We start from the raw sequence: 17,071 nt of genomic DNA on the forward strand, positions 1-17,071 counted from the left end.
AATTTAGAAGTTTGGGACTCGAATTGGTGTTTAAGTGAAACCTGATATTTTTAATGTTCTTTGTCATATGCCTCAAATGTAAAACACTTTGGGTTATCTCATGTTTTTAAATGTGCTATATTGTAGCAGTTTTGGTAAAGAAGTGAAGAAGACTGGACTCCAAGCTGCTCCTGCTTATCACTGCTATGCTGAAGCATAGACTTGACCCAGTCAAAGAGCTCCAGTTTATTTTAATCTTTACTTGGTCTTAGACTGTTAGACCATTGACACCACTAAGGCTGCAGCTGTAATAATGAAAACTAAAACTATCTTTCTTCTTTTGCAAAACTCAGCTCTTCTGCTGCTAGTATACAGTTATACACCAATGTTTGTGATTGGTCAGATGGTGCCAATGCCACCACTCTCATGTGAACATGCAGTGGAAACCCTGGTTTAACTTAGTGATTTGATAACCAGCTTCATGTGAGCACATATCCTCATGAAAAAAGGGGGCGTGAATCCAGATAACAGACCCTGGGTACATTGAACTCGTAAGTATTTTAGGATTTTCGTAAACTGGAAACTCTTTTCTCTTATCTTTCCCATGGTCCCTGAATGCAGGATCATTGTTACAGGCTGTGACTGCTGTGAACAAACTGACACAAAAACATTTAAATGTTTGCTTACTGATGGCCGTCCAGAGTGTGAGCACAGGTTCTGTTTACTGAAAACCCATGATGACTGTTTGCTTTTTTTTGTTGTTGTTATGTTGATGTCTCCAGAGTGACTCTCCTCGTGTGATCTACAGTTTATGACTTGCGTCTCTTATCCCATTTGTCACTGTGCTGGAACAACGACACTGCAGAGGATTAAAAAACAATTTTATGAGTTTTAACTCTGCTGCTCCTCGTCCTGGAATGCGGCGAAGCCTGAAAACCCTCCCTCTGCTTTCTGCTCTCTCACAGCTGATCCCTTCCCTTCACACACCTGACAAAAATGAGATCAAATGATAAGAAGGGAAAAAAAATCAAATGAGAGAGTGAACAAGAAACAAACAGCATAGGTCAGAGTATAGAAACTGTTAAAACCATAAAGAAGTGAAAATACTGCATATATTAAACTCAGCGACTCTGACAGATAATTACCTGAAAGTTGGTACATTGGCTACCACTACCTGAGTGTGGTTAACCTTTTGTAATCAAATTTTTTTTTTACAAAGTTTTAATTGCCTGTTATCATTATTTTTACTGTTGTTATTGATTTGTTTTTGAACTAATCAAAGTCAGCTGAAACACATTTGAGGATGACTTTGAAAAACATGGAACCATCACCAACTGCCAATAAAACATTTCACATAAACGTAATGTAGACACAGCAAAAATGTAAAATGATTTTTAGATAGACTGTATGATTCTAATCGCTGTTCTGTAGTTTGACTAGGTGATTAGACAATGTTTTAAGTCATATTTATTAATATTCAAAACAGATAACTAACCTGTAAGTGTAGGTTAAAGTAAGGGAATCAATCATTTCAATCATTCTTGATAACTGTCTTTTCCCATGTACTTCACTAAACCATCACATGACTCACAACAAATCCACTGACTTGTGTTACAACAGCCAGAAGCATAGTGACCCAAGACATATCAAAGTCCTCAGCAGTGATCCTACAGAGCTTAAATCCCAAATCCCCACAACTCAGTCAGAACTGAAAAAGCCTCCTAGATAAGAGATCCAATTCAATTCACATGTTAGGAGCTAAAAGCTCCTAACACAAAGCTCTGAGTGTAAAAATTCCTGTTTAACTGGGTCATAGTTGTTACTGTATTCAGTAAGTCAAGCATAACACATCATGCCTGTCACAACACGCTCTTTGTCACACTGTTAATACTTCCCCTGTATAAGGGTGGATTGCAAGAAGTAAGCAAGAGCTCAGTTTCCCTTCAGGGCACAGAGGCTGTTTGTGTTCACAGAACGTGAAAACTATGTGACAGTCAGAGAGAAAATAGGGAATTAGTGCAGCAAGAAAATCAAATGGACCCAGAAACCTTCACTTGCTCGATCTGTTTGGATCTACTGAAGGATCCGGTGACTATTCCCTGTGGACACAGCTACTGCATGGACTGTATTACAAAACTCTGGAATGGAGAGGAGGTAAAGAAAATCCAAAGCTGTCCTCGATGTAGGCAGATCTTTACAGTAAGGCCCGTGCTGGTGAAAAATACCATTTTAGCAAATTTAGTGGAGGAGCTGAAGAAGACTGGACTCCAAGCTGCTCCTGCTGATCATTGCTATGCTGGACCTGAAGATGTGGCCTGTGGTCTCTGTATTGGAAGAAAACTGAAAGCCCGCAAATCCTGTTTAATCTGTCTGACTTCTTACTGTGAGAAACACCTTCAGACTCATTATTATTCACCTACATTAAAGAAACACAAACTGGTGGAGCCCTCCAAGAAGCTCCAGGAGAACATCTGCTCTCGTCATGATGAGGTGATGAAGATGTTCTGCCGTACTGATCAGCAGAGTATCTGTTATCTCTGCCCTGTGGATGAACATAAAGGCCACGACACAGTCTCAGCTGCAGCAGAAAGGACTGAGAGGCAGAGAGAGCTGGAGGTGAGTCGACAAAACATCCAGCAGAGAATCCAGGACAGAGAGAAAGATGTGAAGCTGCTTCAACAGGAGGTGGAGGCCATCAATCAGTCTGCTGATCAAACAGTGGAGCACAGTGAGAAGATCTTCACTGAGCTGATCCATCTCATCCAGAAAAGAAGCTCTGATGTGAAGCAGCAGATCAGATCCCAGCAGGAAACTGAAGTGAGTCGAGTCAAAGAGCTTGAGGAGAAGCTGGAGCAGGAGATCACTGAGCTGAAGAGGAAAGATGCTGAGCTGAAGCAGCTCTCACACACAGAGGATCACATCCAGTTTCTACACAACTACCCCTCACTGTCAGCACTCAGTGAGTCTACAGACTCATCCAGCATCAATATCCGTCCTCTGAGCTACTTTGAGGATGTGACAGCAGCTGTGTCAGAAGTCAGAGATAAACTACAGGACATTCTGAGAGAGGAATGGACAAACATCTCACTGACAGTCACTGAAGTGGATGTTTTACTGTCAGATCCACAAGCAGAGCCAAAGACCAGAGCGGAATTTTTAAAATATTCATGTGAAATCACACTGGATCCAAACACAGCAAACACATATCTGTTATTATCAGAGGAGAACAGAAAAGCAATATCCACAAAGAAACAGTCTTATTCTGATCATCCAGACAGATTCACTGGATGGTGGCAGGTCCTGAGTAGACAAAGTCTGACTGGACGTTGTTACTGGGAGGTGGAGTGGAGAGGTGGAGGAATTATTGTAGCAGTTGCGTACAAGAATATCAGCAGAGTAGAAACTGGATGTTGGTTTGGACATAATGACAAATCTTGGGCATTAGATTGTTTGAAAAATAGTTATACATTTTGGCACAACAACATCCAAACTCCTGTCTCAGGTCCTCGTTCCTCCAGAGTAGGAGTGTACCTGGATCACAGAGCAGGTATTTTGTCCTTCTACAGCGTCTCTGAAACCATGACTCTCCTCCACAGAGTCCAGACCACATTCACTCAGCCGCTCTATGCTGGACTCTGGCTTTGTTATTCTTATGGGGACATTGCTGAGTTTGTTAAACTGAAATAGACTGAATCTTTTCATACTGTTGTGGGTTTAAAACAGAATTTTAGTTTCCATTTCTTTTTGTTTCCATCATTATTCTGGCATTCTGCAATGCACAGAAATCAGTTACACATTACAGGTTTTACCTTGACATGTTCTAAATGTTCTCTTGATGTTTTTGAGGTCTTGTTAGATTGAGCTCTTTACTGTGTCTGTTTGGCCATAAAAAGAATCACTGCTTGTGATTCCTGTGAAGAAACTGACACGGTGTGATTTTACAAATCTTTAAATGTATCTTTGCTGATGTTGCTGAAGATGCTGAAAGCTCAGTGAATTTTTTATTTAATGTTTTTCTGAAGGTTAATTTTAAAATTGATGCGCAACACAAGAGGGCGCCTTCATCCTGCTAACAGGGATGTAGAGGAGGTTAAAACACCTCAGCTCAGTTTGTCCACTTTTTTAAGATTCTGCCATGTTTTTAGCCTGATAAAACCCTTTATGAGTCGATTGTATTGCAAATCATGGTAAAAAGAATCAAATTGTCATTAGCTATTGAATTTGGAGCTGTATCATGTAATATTATAGAAACATTTCCTTCAAAAACAGAATATTTACTAACTGACTTTTTTCCATGGGCTCTTGTCTTCCTCATCTTACTGCCACGTTGAAACCAAACTCCAGAAGATGTACTACAAATTGTGCATCTTCACCACAACAGCTTTCTACTGTTTAGTTTCATACCCACTAAATAAGAACCAAAAATATAATATAATCAATATGAAAGTATGAATTTTTATGTACCCCTTAAAAGAAAATAAATCTTATTTTCTTGTTTCTTCTTGGTCATAATCCTGGATCCTGATGGGTTTTGAGGTTTTGATGTTTTTGGACTTCTAGTGTATCCCTGTTCACTGTACCCTCTGCTAAACACCCCTCCCAAGAGGTTTTGGCCTCCAGTCAAAGGAATATTGTAATAAAGCATATTTCACCCAGAAGTGGGGTTTTAATTTATTCAATCATAAAATAAATGTCTGTATGCCAAATGCTCAGGAAGAACAAGGAAGTCCACAACCCCAAGCGAGGTAACACAGAATCATTGCCATTTCTATAGCCAGACCAATCCCGAATCATCTCCCAAAAGCCTGTTCTGAGCAAAAACCCTGTATGTTATTGAGGCTGACTTCACACGAGGAGGACTGGCAACCTTTCCTTAAGATTAGTGAGCAAACTAGACACAGTACCTATAAACTTTTACAAAAGAAGAAGATGAACCTTGTGGCTCACCACTAACCTGAAGTTGAGTATCATCCTACTTTTTCCTTCTGACTCCTCTATGGTCATCCATATTCATGTGTACATGACATCAGAAGAGACACCAGCACAGACTGAAAACACTGCATCATTAAGTCATAATTTATATTTTACAAATATATAAACTACAGCCAGTGTTGAAAAAAGAAAAAAACTAAATGACTGAGATGGATTCTGTTGTACTGGATTAACTTTCAAGATAAGCCCATGATTCCAGATGTTCTGCAAACCCTTTTTGCACAAAATATAAAAAACACAGCTGGCTCAAGCAAAGTTAAAATTGCATTTACCTTATTTTACTGAGACAGTGTGCAAAGATGAGATAGACCCTGAATAAGATCAACAGCAGTGAGCTGTAGGCTGAAACACAACACAGATGTATAACATTGTTAATAAAGTTAATTTGTCTGAAATAAATTGGTGACATTTATATGTCCTAGGGCCCATTCAGATCAACATCAAGATTCTCCTCAATTATTTAACTGTTTTAATATGATTTAACAGAATTCTACTTGTACAAACACAAAAGGGTGTTCAATAATAAGAAACCAAAAACTGGATCATCCATTAACTCAAGTTAAGGTAAATATGATGAGTTGTGAATTTAACGTACAGTCGGCCTAGTGTGGGAAAGCTGGAGTGCTGGACTGCAGCTTGTCAGTCTGGTAACTCAAACACTCATGCACTTACTCCTAAAGAGAGAGACAGTGAAAGTGAACAGTATATCCTCGGTTTCTTAACATAAAACTCATTGTTGCAGACAGGTGCAGCCCAAAAGTGATCCCCTTAGACTGATTTTTAGTTTTAGTGTTATTAATTTTCCTCTGAGTTATTCATTCTGCCACTAGTTAGCTAACATAAACTAATCTAAGTCTATTAGTTGCAACTAACAAACCAACAACATGACATTGGATGATGTTCCATACTGACAGAATATGGCACTAAATTTGTTTTTAAAACTTTAAGCACTTATTTCTTAAATCCAGCTTCACAGACAGCATTATATCTATGTCTGTTTTTGAGAGCAGGGCTCAAAGGTTTAAATTAGCATTTTTATGTGTAGTGTTTCATGTCCTCTATAAGTAAAATAAATAAATAAATAAAACCTTGTTCAGATCATACTTTAGAACTCATCAGATTTTTACATTTTCTTTAACATCAAGTAATCTAGTAGAATTTTCCTTTAAATGTATGGCTATATTTCAAATCAAACTTTTAACAGCTCAATCAAGATGATTTTACGACCAAAATAATAATCGACTGTATGACAAAACTGTGACTCAAAATCTGACATAACATCAATTCAACTGATGAGACTGATTTTAATCTGTTGGATGTGCTTTAACTTGAAGAGCCTAAACAGGCTCTGTCAACTTAACCTGCAGTTAGTACTGGAATGCGGGGTGTGGGAATTATTTCATGTGTTCATCGCTGGAGTAGCAATTACCAGGACAGTCTATAAGTAAATCACTGAGAGGCTTTTAAAAATTTAACCTCTTAGAGTTTCACTATATATTAGTTAATATGCCAGTAACTAATGTGCTATATGCTAACTCCGCTCACATTTCTGAATAAAAATGCAAACAAAACAGTTACCTTCATAATCACATACCAGTAAAATTTCATAAAAAGACTGAAACGAATGTCACAAAAAAACCCCATTTACATCACGTTGTTGCTGCTTCTACAAGCTGTTGAATCATGGGGTGTACTTACTATGGATTAGCCAATAATCTAATTTACGCATATTTTTGCCATATAAACTAATTTACGCATCAATGTATTCCAGTGTTCCGTGGAACTTTGAAGGCATCAAAGAAAACTAATGTTGGGTTTTTCTCCATATGTATTATTATAAGGTCTACCTTACAGTATAAAGTGTCTCGAGGTGACTGATGTTTGGCGCTGTATAAATAAAATTGAATTGAATTGAATTGAAATAGGATCTGCATTCAGTCTGTAACTCAGTGTATTTGCATCAGTAAAATTTTCACAAAACTTTTCCCGTGATTTAGAACTTAATTTGAAATGGTATCCAAGAATGATTTCAATCCTCTTTTAGATAGAACACAGAAGTTTAGTTTGCTGCCATGTCCTAAAGAAGCAACAACCACAGACATCCAAATCCTGTGCGCTCCTCCTCACTGGTGCACACAGGATTTGTTAGGAATTTACCTCATTTATGTTTTATCTTATATTAGAAATTTATGTTTTGTAGGATAATATAGAGCAGGGGTAGGCAACCTTTCTGATGGCGAGTGCCATTTAAAATTTCCTCAGAAGTCAGTGTGCCATATGATTGCATTAGCAATAAATTTAATAACGCTCTATATGAACAGTTACACATTATATAGAACCACTTTATAGAATTATATTTGTTTGCAAATGTTGGCAGCTATCAGCGAATAGTTATCAGCTATTTTGAAACAAAAAAAAAAGACACTTTTATTCATAACAAGAACTCCATAACAGCAAATGAACTGTACAACAGAAAATACAAATGCTATTTATGGTCTCCTCACAACAATGATAAGAAAAATAAACTGGGCCAATATGGCATGTTTGTTAATACAGAGACACACATGTTAATGTGATCTCTGGTCTCCCACTCAGAGACACAGGTCTCCGAGTGTCCAGCATTCAGACGGCTGAGGACACTCATGTGAGAGAAAATCTGCTCACACAGATATGTAGAGCCAAATACTGTCAATAAAGCCTCTGCAATGTTCTGAAGACAGTTAAACTTGTCAGGTAGTGATGTCCAGCAGGTGAAAATGCAAGCTCCATGAACATGCACAGCTGTAGATTCCAGCTGCTTCGATGTCGCATTAACTGGCATTAACTCAGCCAGTTAATGCGAGACAAATCTAGCTGCTCATTAAAGATTTCTGGTTTGATCAGAAAATAAAACATTGGTCCATACACCTGAAAGTCCCAAAAATGCATTGTGTCTCGATGTGGATGCATTTTGACTAAAGACCGGCCCCCCAGATATTAAAGCCATAAAGCCTTTGAATGAAAACAAACGCTGTTGTGACAGTGATGTACACTGTCTTGTTGGTAAATGTATGATTTCTATTCATTTTACGTCAGATAAAAACTTTGGTTGTAAGCTTTAGATAATTATTTAATAACAGCCAGACATTTTAAATGAGAATAAGAAAGTATTTCTTTGCGCCCCCCTTTCCCTGTTAATGCCCTACCTGGCCCCCTTGCATCACTTTGCTAGATCTGCCCCTGCACAGTTACCAGCTGTCAGCTACTTAGAAAAGGATCCTGGTGTTATTTGTCTCTCAGAAACAGTTCATAACTTCCCTCCAGCTCATTCATGTCACCTAAAAGGTAAACCTGTTTCTCCATCACCTGTTCAGCTCTGATGATTCAGTAAGGACATCTCCTGGTTTCATCTTCATGTTTCCCTCTCATACAAACCGATATCATGACCAGCAGCTTTTACAGCTGTGGCTCCAGCAAACATCAGCTGATACTAGAAATTAATATTAAATAAATTCTAACAAGAGCTGACCAAGCTTAAACGTACTGCTGTTGTTTAGCGCGACATCCGGCGGTTTCCGCTTTCTGGCGCAAAGTGAGCGATAAACAAACACGAGAGAAAAGCTGATCAGCTGATCATTGATCAGTTTCATGATTGAAGTAGCAACAGGAGAGGGAGGGGAGAGAATGAGAGGAGAAGAAGATGCAGCTGTGCAGCAAAGACGCAGAATAACTCCAGCTTTGAGTCTTTTTCCATCCTGGCTGAAGTACGGGACAAACTGTGTTCCTTCTCAGCTCAACACGAAACGCGTAATAATTTCTCTGAATGCCGGACGATTCCGTTTGTACTGGACGGTTGGCAACTCTACTGACTAACCTTATGAATAAAATAAAGTTCACTATCAATAAAATCATAGCACCCGCCCAGCTGTATAGAAACTCCATCATGCTAGCTAGCACGCAGTAAGAGTTATTGTAACTGACTGTAAAAAGTCAGCACAACGAAAATAAACTCCACCTAAACTTGGTTTATATCTGACCCAGATAGACTGCAGGTCATTAACTTCTTACCTGAAGTTTAGTTCACCTGACGCTCCGACCGGCGGCTGCCTCGGGTCTCTCCTCCTCCTGCCTCCCCTTCCCTCATCCACCTGCTGGCCTCCACCACTTGTTAATTTTACTGAATCTGTGGAAGCTCTGCCATAGCCACCACCAAACAACTGAGTTATTTTTACACACCGACCAGCGTCTGGCCAGTCCACCACCAAACAAAAAAAAAAAAAAAAAAAAATCATCGGGCCACCGAGCAAATGCCCGGTATGCCCGATGGCCAGTCCAGCTATGGTCATGCGTGCCATCAGTTAACCCTTCGTGTGCCAACGGTGGGACGCATGCCTAGGGTTGCCGACCCCTGATATAGAGTGTTGAAAGAAAATACCACACCCATACAACACAGAACTGTAGTGGAAAATTACCGGACACAATGGACAGAGTATAGATTCTGGTCTGTATGAGTAGGAAGGATGTTTTTCTCTTTTTCTCTTCACAGGGAGCCCGACTGGAGTGAAGATTTAAGATGATCCCGGGGCCAGACCAAGTGCCAAATAAGGGAGAGCCAAGCCAAAGCCGCAGCTGCTCCCCACCTTTTTAACCAAACCTAATTATGTTTGTACCATAATATAGACACTTTGTTCACTAGTGAGTGGCACCCTTTGTCTGTCTGACCATTGGACAGACAAAGGTTCAGGCACCATGTCATAACTTGAATCTTCAGCCGTTTAATAAATTTTTAAACCTTTGAGTTTTTTCATCTTCTCTCTACTTTAATAATTAGCAGGTAGCCTGTTGTTCCAGGTCCTGCACAGCTGCTCTTTATCAAGAAGTGTGGTGGTTGTCTTTGAGGATGAAAGAATTGTTAGTGGGAGCAAATAAGGTGTACTATTAAGGAAAACGTAGTCAAATGTGTGTGCAAAGTCTAGAGAAAAAGGTTGGTGCAAAGAAGTTGCTGATGATATATGATTACTCACCTGTCTTTTCTGTGTCCTATGAAGGATGTTTCCCGAGGGGTCCAGACACTATTTAAATGTTCCAAGAGAGGTCATGGGTTCAAGGAGTGTGGAGGATCACTGTGCATTGGGTTTTTGTAATAATTGTTAAGGTGCAAGTTCAAATATTGAATATTTAATCATATAAAAATGTTAAAATGCATGTATATATTTATTTAATAAAATTGTGTATTGTAGAAAGTTTGTGGAAGGTTAGAATTTGGAAAACTCACCTGACAGAAAAAATGGATTGGATGGAATGGATGACAATTGTCATTAAATAGGAGAATGAATCTAAATGTATGGTCATCTTTACCACAGAGATTACATTTCCTTGGGTAAGGACATTCCTTAGCAATCTACGCATCACTTTTACAGTTCTTGCAAAACACATTGGCACAATCTGTAGCTAAATGGTCATTACAGCCACATTTGCGACAAGTCTTGGGTTGCCCCGGGTAAAACACATACACTCTAATTGCCCCCAGTTGAATAATTGGGGGTAGGTGCGTAAACTCACCAGAGTTCTCATCCCATTTCAAATGGACATAAAAACGATATGCCCCGGTTCGGATTCCATCCTCTTCTTTTAAATCCAAGCCTCTTGTCACTGAACATCGAAAGGACAACCAGGTCCTAATATCCTCAATTCTCACACGCTCCGAATGCATAATTACAGTCACTGCTTTTGGTTCTCTGCCTGATAACGGTATCATGTTCATGTTAGCCAGCTGGGGTCTGGATTGTTTAATCCTGTTAAAGATGTTAATACCGGATTCAAACAACGTGTTTGTGGCAAAAATCACCTCGTAAATTTTCTTCCCAGGCAAGCCAAAAATATAGTCAATCTGAATTGGCGAAAACCCCAATTCTTTCTGGATAGTAGTCCTGCTGAACTGTAGTCAGTCCATTTCACAATTTCCTTGCAACTCAAATGGTACAACATTCCTCCTGGAACCTGTCATGGTAGCAGTTGGTGTCATCATGGTGGGTCTGGGTGAACCAATTTTCAATTTTCAAGATTTTTTATTGTTCATTACAGAAGTGTTATACAAATTCTCAGCATTTGAAGAGAGAAAAGGGATACATCAAAGCCACAAACACCTCAAAAATAAAAAATAAAAAAAATAAATAAAAGAGGTCCAACAAAAAAGGTCCCATATTCTATCATTCAACTAATGTCCATACATTTTGTTTTACTCCCTTCTCCAAAAGGATATCTTCCCATAAAGTAATTGTTCAACAAATTAAAGGTACTATTTATTACAACTCTTGCAGGAATTTCATATTTTTTAAAAACACAAATGTTTCTCACCCTCCATAATGCATCTTTAACACAATTTACTGTTATCCACCAACAATCTTTCCCTCTCCCCCCACTACCTTTCAAAACCCCATACATTATACATTCATATCTTAAATCCCCCTTATATAGCTCTTTCAACCGGTGTCGCAATAAACACCATACCTTCTTAGCAAAGGGGCATTCCCAAAACAAATGTCTAACCGTCTCGTCACCTCCACATCTCATTCTTTGGCACCGCGGACTCCTCGTGCACTCTCTTGTCTTCAAAAAGGCTCTTGTGGGTAGACATTCAAGAGCGGCTTGCCACGCTAAATCTTTATGAGTATTTAACAATATATTGTTATTAACATTAGCCCATGCTATTTTTCAGGAAGTTTCCCTACTGGAGTCATTCTGTCTGTTGGAAATAATATTTCCTCTAATTTGGCCAAACTTATAGCCTGGGGTGTGATCTGGGTTGAAAAACACTTTAGTGATTTGATTACTATGTCATAAACAGCGGGGTATTGTTCAGAGAAAGGTGTACTAAGGGAGCATCACATGCCCCGTGCCTTCAACACTCTCTGACCAACCCAAAATGTTGTGAAATATGGCCACATCGATTCAGTAGAGTCCCCTGTGAATTCCCCAAATGCGGGAATCTCAACTGCATAATTTGTGGTAGTGGGGGACTGCGTTCGCGCTCTCCCCTCACTCTTGTGTCCAAAAGCAAAGATCCATGGGCGTTTCTCAATATGCGTACTTGTGTGTACTTGCGTTCTCGTGTACTCGTGATACGTCATCAGTCGGAGACCAAGTACTGTTCCAATTCGAAGTACGCATCAAGCCGAGAACGCGAAAAAGTCCCGGATGTGTTCTCGCTCCGCCCGTTTTATCGAGCATGCATCGGTGTGGACTTGGTACAGCTAAATATCCCAGAATGCATTTCGTCCAAAACTCAACAGCGGACTCCCGGCACATTGTTTTCAACACCCCCCCCCCCCCGCTCGCGGTCTTCTCACTGCTCAGGTTAAAGAAACCCCAGCAGCTGTCTATAGTATTGAGTGTCCACTAAAATAGAAATAAAAGCGTTCTAACATCTCACCTGCTTGTTTTTATTAAGGTATGCACACGTATGTACATGTACACTATTTTTATTAATAGAGGTTTCACTACTGAGGTTAAAAATGATATATAAGTCACTTAGATCACTTCTAAATGTTAATGTTTGGTTTATTTCAGTGTTTTATTTGCTCCTGAGTAAACCGGTTTGGCTGTGATTAAAGTTAAGCTTCATAACATGTTACTCACAGTTAAATTAAGAGGGGACGGCAGTAAAAACTCCGGACCTGTGACATCATCACGTACGCAGGTGTTCCAATTGTACTTATCGCGAGTCCGTGCTCGCGTTCTCGGCGGGTACGTACTCCCGTGCGTTCTCGGCGAGTACGTACTCACCGAGAACGCGAGCACGTACTCGCGTATTTGAGAATTGAGAAACGGCCATTTGAAATGGGATGAGAACTCTGGTGAGTTTACGCACCTACCCCCAATTATTCAACTGGGGACAATTAGAGTGTATGTGTTTTACCCGTGGCAACCCAAGACTTGTCGCAAATGTGGCTGTAATGACCATTTAGCTACAGATTGTGCCAATGTGTTTTGCAAGAACTGTAAAAGTGATGAGTAGATTGCTAAGGAATGTCCTTACCCAAGGAAATGTAATCTCTGTGGTAAAGATGACCATACATTTAGATTCATTCTCCTATTTAATGACAATTGTCATCCATTCCATCCAATCCATTTTTTCTATCAGGTGAGTTTTCCAAATTCTAGCCTTCCACAAACTTTCTACAATACACAATTTTATTAAATAAATATATACATGCATTTTAACATTTTTATATGATTAAATATTCAATATTTGAACTTGTGCCTTAACAATTATTACAAAAACCCAATGCACAGTGATCCTCCACACTCCTTGAACCCATGACCTCTCTTGGAACATTTAAATAGTGTCTGGACCCCTCGGGAAACATCCTTCATAGGACACAGAAAAGACAGGTGCTCACCGTCACTGGATTCAGGCATTATGCGTGTTAGGCACCATCAGCCAGAGTGCTGCATGTGGAAAGGGGACCCCTGTCTCCCACACTGCCAACTCATACTTACCTGGCAGGGGAGATACCATGATCACGAAGGTGGTTCACCCAGGGCGAGGCTCAGCCATTGCACTGCGGTTGTGCTGACCCCTGTGAATTCCCCAAATGCGGGAATCTCAACTGCATAATTTGTGGTAGTGGGGGACTGCGTTCGCGCTCTCCCCTCACTCTTGTGTCCAAAAGCAAATGTAGCTGGAGGGGCTACTCGCTTTTCCTTTCTCTTCCGCCCCCACTTGCGCTACTGCTTTCTCTCTCTCTCTCCTGTGCTTGCTCCCGCTGCGCGCTTACGTTAACAGGAGCCCACCTGTATATTGATTACAGGGCGGCGTGTACCTGTATAAAGGGAAGCCGGGTTTTCTCGTTGGATTATTTCCTCCCGAGCTTCTGGTGCGATACAGCGGTAGACGCTGGCTTGTTGGTTAAATTACTGAGGCGATCAGGTCATGTGATTGCTACAGGTAGGTCTCCCCTTCGATTTCTGATTTCTCCCTAACGTCGGCAATTAGTAGTTATATTTCTGCGGCCCGCTACAGCGCGGCTGTTTTTCTTTCCTTTGCTCCAGCCGTGGTGAGGAGACGCGTGAGTGCATCCGCCGTGCAGTACAGCGCCTCCAAGTTCTGGGGTAAGCCGCTTATTTTATAGCTGCTAGTTTTGTAAATTAAAGAAGATTAAGGTTAGTTTTGCCTTTTTCTTATTTGTAGGGTTTGATTGCTGCCGTGCCCTCTCGGGACCAACCGCCTGCTTTGGTTACGTGAGAGTCGGGCGCCTGCTCTGCTGCTGTCTTGTTTTGTTGATCTTGTTTGTTTGATTTTGTTTTGCCCTGTTTTGTTTTCGTGTTGTTTTGGTTATATTACGGTCAATCTGTCGGCGGCCCGGTTTTTCCTTGTAGCTTGCCTTGCCACGCCCTCTTGGACTATCGTTCGCTCCAGCTTTTTGTGGCTGGTCGGGCGATTCTCGGCTGTATATTGGGCTGGTTATACAAACTGGTACTGCCTCTCCCTTTCTCCCAGCTGTGGGAAGTTGTGTGAGACCGAGCAGACCAAGGACAATCGGACCCAGCACCAGCTGTGGGCTGGTTCACGAGCAAAAGTATTTCTAACCAGTGCTCTGTGGTGTATATCTGGGTGTGTTGTATCACAGACTTTGGTTTTCCTTTAATTGTTTCTTTTTTTTTGTTTTGTAGGTTGAGAGCCTGTTTGTGTCCCATGTTTTTCACCTTTTAATGTGTATGTTCTGTATTTTTATTGTAGTGGACGGAGGATCTACCAGCGGCTGTGGGACCGTAGGTGGTGGGTCGTTTTCCACGCTTCTTTTGTTGTACAGCACCAGGTGAAAAGACTGTAGTAGGTTTCATTTGTGTGGTTGTGCTGACCCCTGTGAATTCCCCAAATGCGGGAATCTCAACTGCATAATTTGTGGTAGTGGGGACTCATTGGCGCTCTCCCCTCACTCTTGTGTCCAAAAGCAAAGATCCATGTGTCTGCTCTTCTCTCCGTCTGGCCTTTGAACTGGGACAAAATGCAATGGCGTGCTCACCGTCACTGGATTCAGGCATTATGCGTGGTAGGCACCATCAGCCAGAGTGCTGCATGTGAAAGGGGACCCCTGTCTCCCACACTGCCAACTCATACTTACCTGGCAGGGGAGATACCATGATCACGAAGGTGGTTCGCCCAGGGCGAGGCTCAGCCATTGCACTGCGGTTGTGCTGACCCCTGTGAATTCCCCAAATGCGGGAATCTCAACTGCATAATTTGTGGTAGTTGGGGACTCATGTCACGCTCTCCCCTCACTCTTGTGTCCAAAAGCAAAGATCCATGTGTCTGCTCTTCTCTCCGTCTGGCCTTTGAACTGGGACAAAATGCAATGGCGTGCTCACCGTCACTGGATTCAGGCATTATGCGTGTTAGGCACCATCAGCCAGAGTGCTGCATGTGGAAAGGGGACCCCTGTCTCCCACACTGCCAACTCATACTTACCTGGCAGGGGAGATACCATGTTCACGAAGGTGGTTCACCCAGGGCGAGGCTCAGCCATTGCACTGCGGTTGTGCTGACCCTGTGAATTCCCCAAATGCGGGAATCTCAACTGCATAATTTGTGGTAGTGGGGACTGCGTCGCGCTCTCCCCTCACTCTTGTGTCCAAAAGCAAAGATCCATGTGTCTGCTCTTCTCTCCGTCTGGCCTTTGAACTGGGACAAAATGCAATGGCGTGCTCACCGTCACTGGATTCAGGCATTATGCGTGTTAGGCACCATCAGCCAGAGTGCTGCATGTGGAAAGGGGACCCCTGTCTCCCACACTGCCAACTCATACTTACCTGGCAGGGGAGATACCATGATCACGAATGTGGTTCGCCCAGGCGAGGCTCAGTCATTGCACTGCGGTTGTGCTGACCCCTGTGAATTCCCCAAATGCGGGAATCTCAACTGCATAATTTGTGGTAGTGGGGACTGCGTCAAGCGCTCTCCCTCACTCTTGTGTCCAAAAGCAAAGATCCATGTGTCTGCTCTTCTCTCCGTCTGGCCTTTGAACTGGGACAAAATGCAATGGCGTGCTCACCGTCACTGGATTCAGGCATTATGCGTGTTAGGCACCATCAGCCAGAGTGCTGCATGTGGAAAGGGGACCCCTGTCTCCCACACTGCCAACTCATACTTACCTGGCAGGGGAGATACCATGATCACGAATGTGGTTCACCCAGGCGAGGCTCAGCCATTGCACTGCGGTTGTGCTGACCCCTGTGAATTCCCCAAATGCGGGAATCTCAACTGCATAATTTGTGGTAGTGGGGATCATTCGCGCTCTCCCTCACTCTTGTGTCCAAAAACAAAGATCCATGTGTCTGCTCTTCTCTCCGTCTGGCCTTTGAACTGGGACAAAATGCAATGGCGTGCTCACCGTCACTGGATTCAGGCATTATGCGTGTTAGGCACCATCAGCCAGAGTGCTGCATGTGGAAAGGGGACCCCTGTCTCCCACACTGCCAACTCATACTTACCTGGCAGGGGAGATACCATGTTCACGAAGGTGGTTCACCCAGGGCGAGGCTCAGCCATTGCACTGCGGTTGTGCTGACCCCTGTGAATTCCCCAAATGCGGGAATCTCAACTGCATAATTTGTGGTAGTGGGGATCATGTCGCGCTCTCCCCTCACTCTTGTGTCCAAAAGCAAAGATCCATGTGTCTGCTCTTCTCTCCGTCTGGCCTTTGAACTGGGACAAAATGCAATGGCGTGCTCACCGTCACTGGATTCAGGCATTATGCGTGTTAGGCACCATCAGCCAGAGTGCTGCATGTGGAAAGGGGACCCCTGTCTCCCACACTGCCAACTCATACTTACCTGGCAGGGGAGATACCATGATCACGAATGTGGTTCGCCCAGGCGAGGCTCAGTCATTGCACTGCGGTTGTGCTGACCCTGTGAATTCCCCAAATGCGGGAATCTCAACTGCATAATTTGTGGTAGTGGGGACTCATTCGCGCTCTCCCTCACTCTTGTGTCCAAAAGCAAAGATCCATGTGTCTGCTCTTCTCTCCGTCTGGCCTTTGAACTGGGACAAAATGCAATGGCGTGCTCACCGTCACTGGATTCAGGCATTATGCGTGTTAGGCACCATCAGCCAGAG

At 42.2% G+C, this 17,071-nt stretch overlaps 1 protein-coding gene, 1 long non-coding RNA gene, 7 other non-coding genes and 1 pseudogene across 9 annotated transcripts; all 10 read left to right on the plus strand.

Annotated features, from left to right (window-relative positions):
* Positions 1 to 1,926: 1,926 nt before the first annotated feature.
* On the plus strand, positions 1,927 to 4,773 carry LOC116311765 (tripartite motif-containing protein 16-like). The gene has a single exon (XM_031728972.2). The coding sequence runs from the start codon at positions 2,014 to 2,016 to the stop codon at positions 3,664 to 3,666; it is 1,653 nt and encodes a 550-aa protein (XP_031584832.2). The 5' UTR covers positions 1,927 to 2,013; the 3' UTR covers positions 3,667 to 4,773.
* Positions 4,774 to 11,866: 7,093 nt separating this feature from the next.
* On the plus strand, positions 11,867 to 11,990 carry LOC116311785 (annotated as a pseudogene).
* A 1,454-nt stretch (positions 11,991 to 13,444) lies between these two features.
* LOC116320686 lies at positions 13,445 to 13,608 on the plus strand. The gene has a single exon (XR_004199471.2). It is a non-coding gene; the product is annotated as a U1 spliceosomal RNA (small nuclear RNA).
* A 159-nt stretch (positions 13,609 to 13,767) lies between these two features.
* On the plus strand, positions 13,768 to 14,171 carry LOC120434277. Its single transcript, XR_005609028.1, has 3 exons — positions 13,768 to 13,900; positions 13,976 to 14,064; positions 14,144 to 14,171. It is a non-coding gene; the product is annotated as an uncharacterized LOC120434277 (long non-coding RNA).
* An 898-nt stretch (positions 14,172 to 15,069) lies between these two features.
* LOC120434592 lies at positions 15,070 to 15,233 on the plus strand. Its single transcript, XR_005609200.1, has one exon. It is a non-coding gene; the product is annotated as a U1 spliceosomal RNA (small nuclear RNA).
* Positions 15,234 to 15,413: 180 nt separating this feature from the next.
* LOC120434593 lies at positions 15,414 to 15,573 on the plus strand. The gene has a single exon (XR_005609201.1). It is a non-coding gene; the product is annotated as a U1 spliceosomal RNA (small nuclear RNA).
* Positions 15,574 to 15,754: 181 nt separating this feature from the next.
* LOC120434600 lies at positions 15,755 to 15,916 on the plus strand. The gene has a single exon (XR_005609207.1). It is a non-coding gene; the product is annotated as a U1 spliceosomal RNA (small nuclear RNA).
* A 180-nt stretch (positions 15,917 to 16,096) lies between these two features.
* Positions 16,097 to 16,255, plus strand: LOC120434604. Its single transcript, XR_005609211.1, has one exon. It is a non-coding gene; the product is annotated as a U1 spliceosomal RNA (small nuclear RNA).
* Positions 16,256 to 16,435: 180 nt separating this feature from the next.
* On the plus strand, positions 16,436 to 16,596 carry LOC120434601. Its single transcript, XR_005609208.1, has one exon. It is a non-coding gene; the product is annotated as a U1 spliceosomal RNA (small nuclear RNA).
* Positions 16,597 to 16,777: 181 nt separating this feature from the next.
* LOC120434605 lies at positions 16,778 to 16,936 on the plus strand. Its single transcript, XR_005609212.1, has one exon. It is a non-coding gene; the product is annotated as a U1 spliceosomal RNA (small nuclear RNA).
* Positions 16,937 to 17,071: the final 135 nt, after the last annotated feature.

Source organism: Oreochromis aureus, linkage group 18 (assembly GCF_013358895.1).
Source record: "Oreochromis aureus strain Israel breed Guangdong linkage group 18, ZZ_aureus, whole genome shotgun sequence".
Classification (NCBI taxonomy): Eukaryota; Metazoa; Chordata; class Actinopteri; order Cichliformes; family Cichlidae; genus Oreochromis; species Oreochromis aureus.

Excerpts from the sequence above, each read along its gene's own strand:
- LOC116311765 (XM_031728972.2), top strand. The coding sequence starts at position 2,014 with ATGGACCCAGAAACCTTCACTTGCTCGATCTGTTTGGATCTACTGAAG.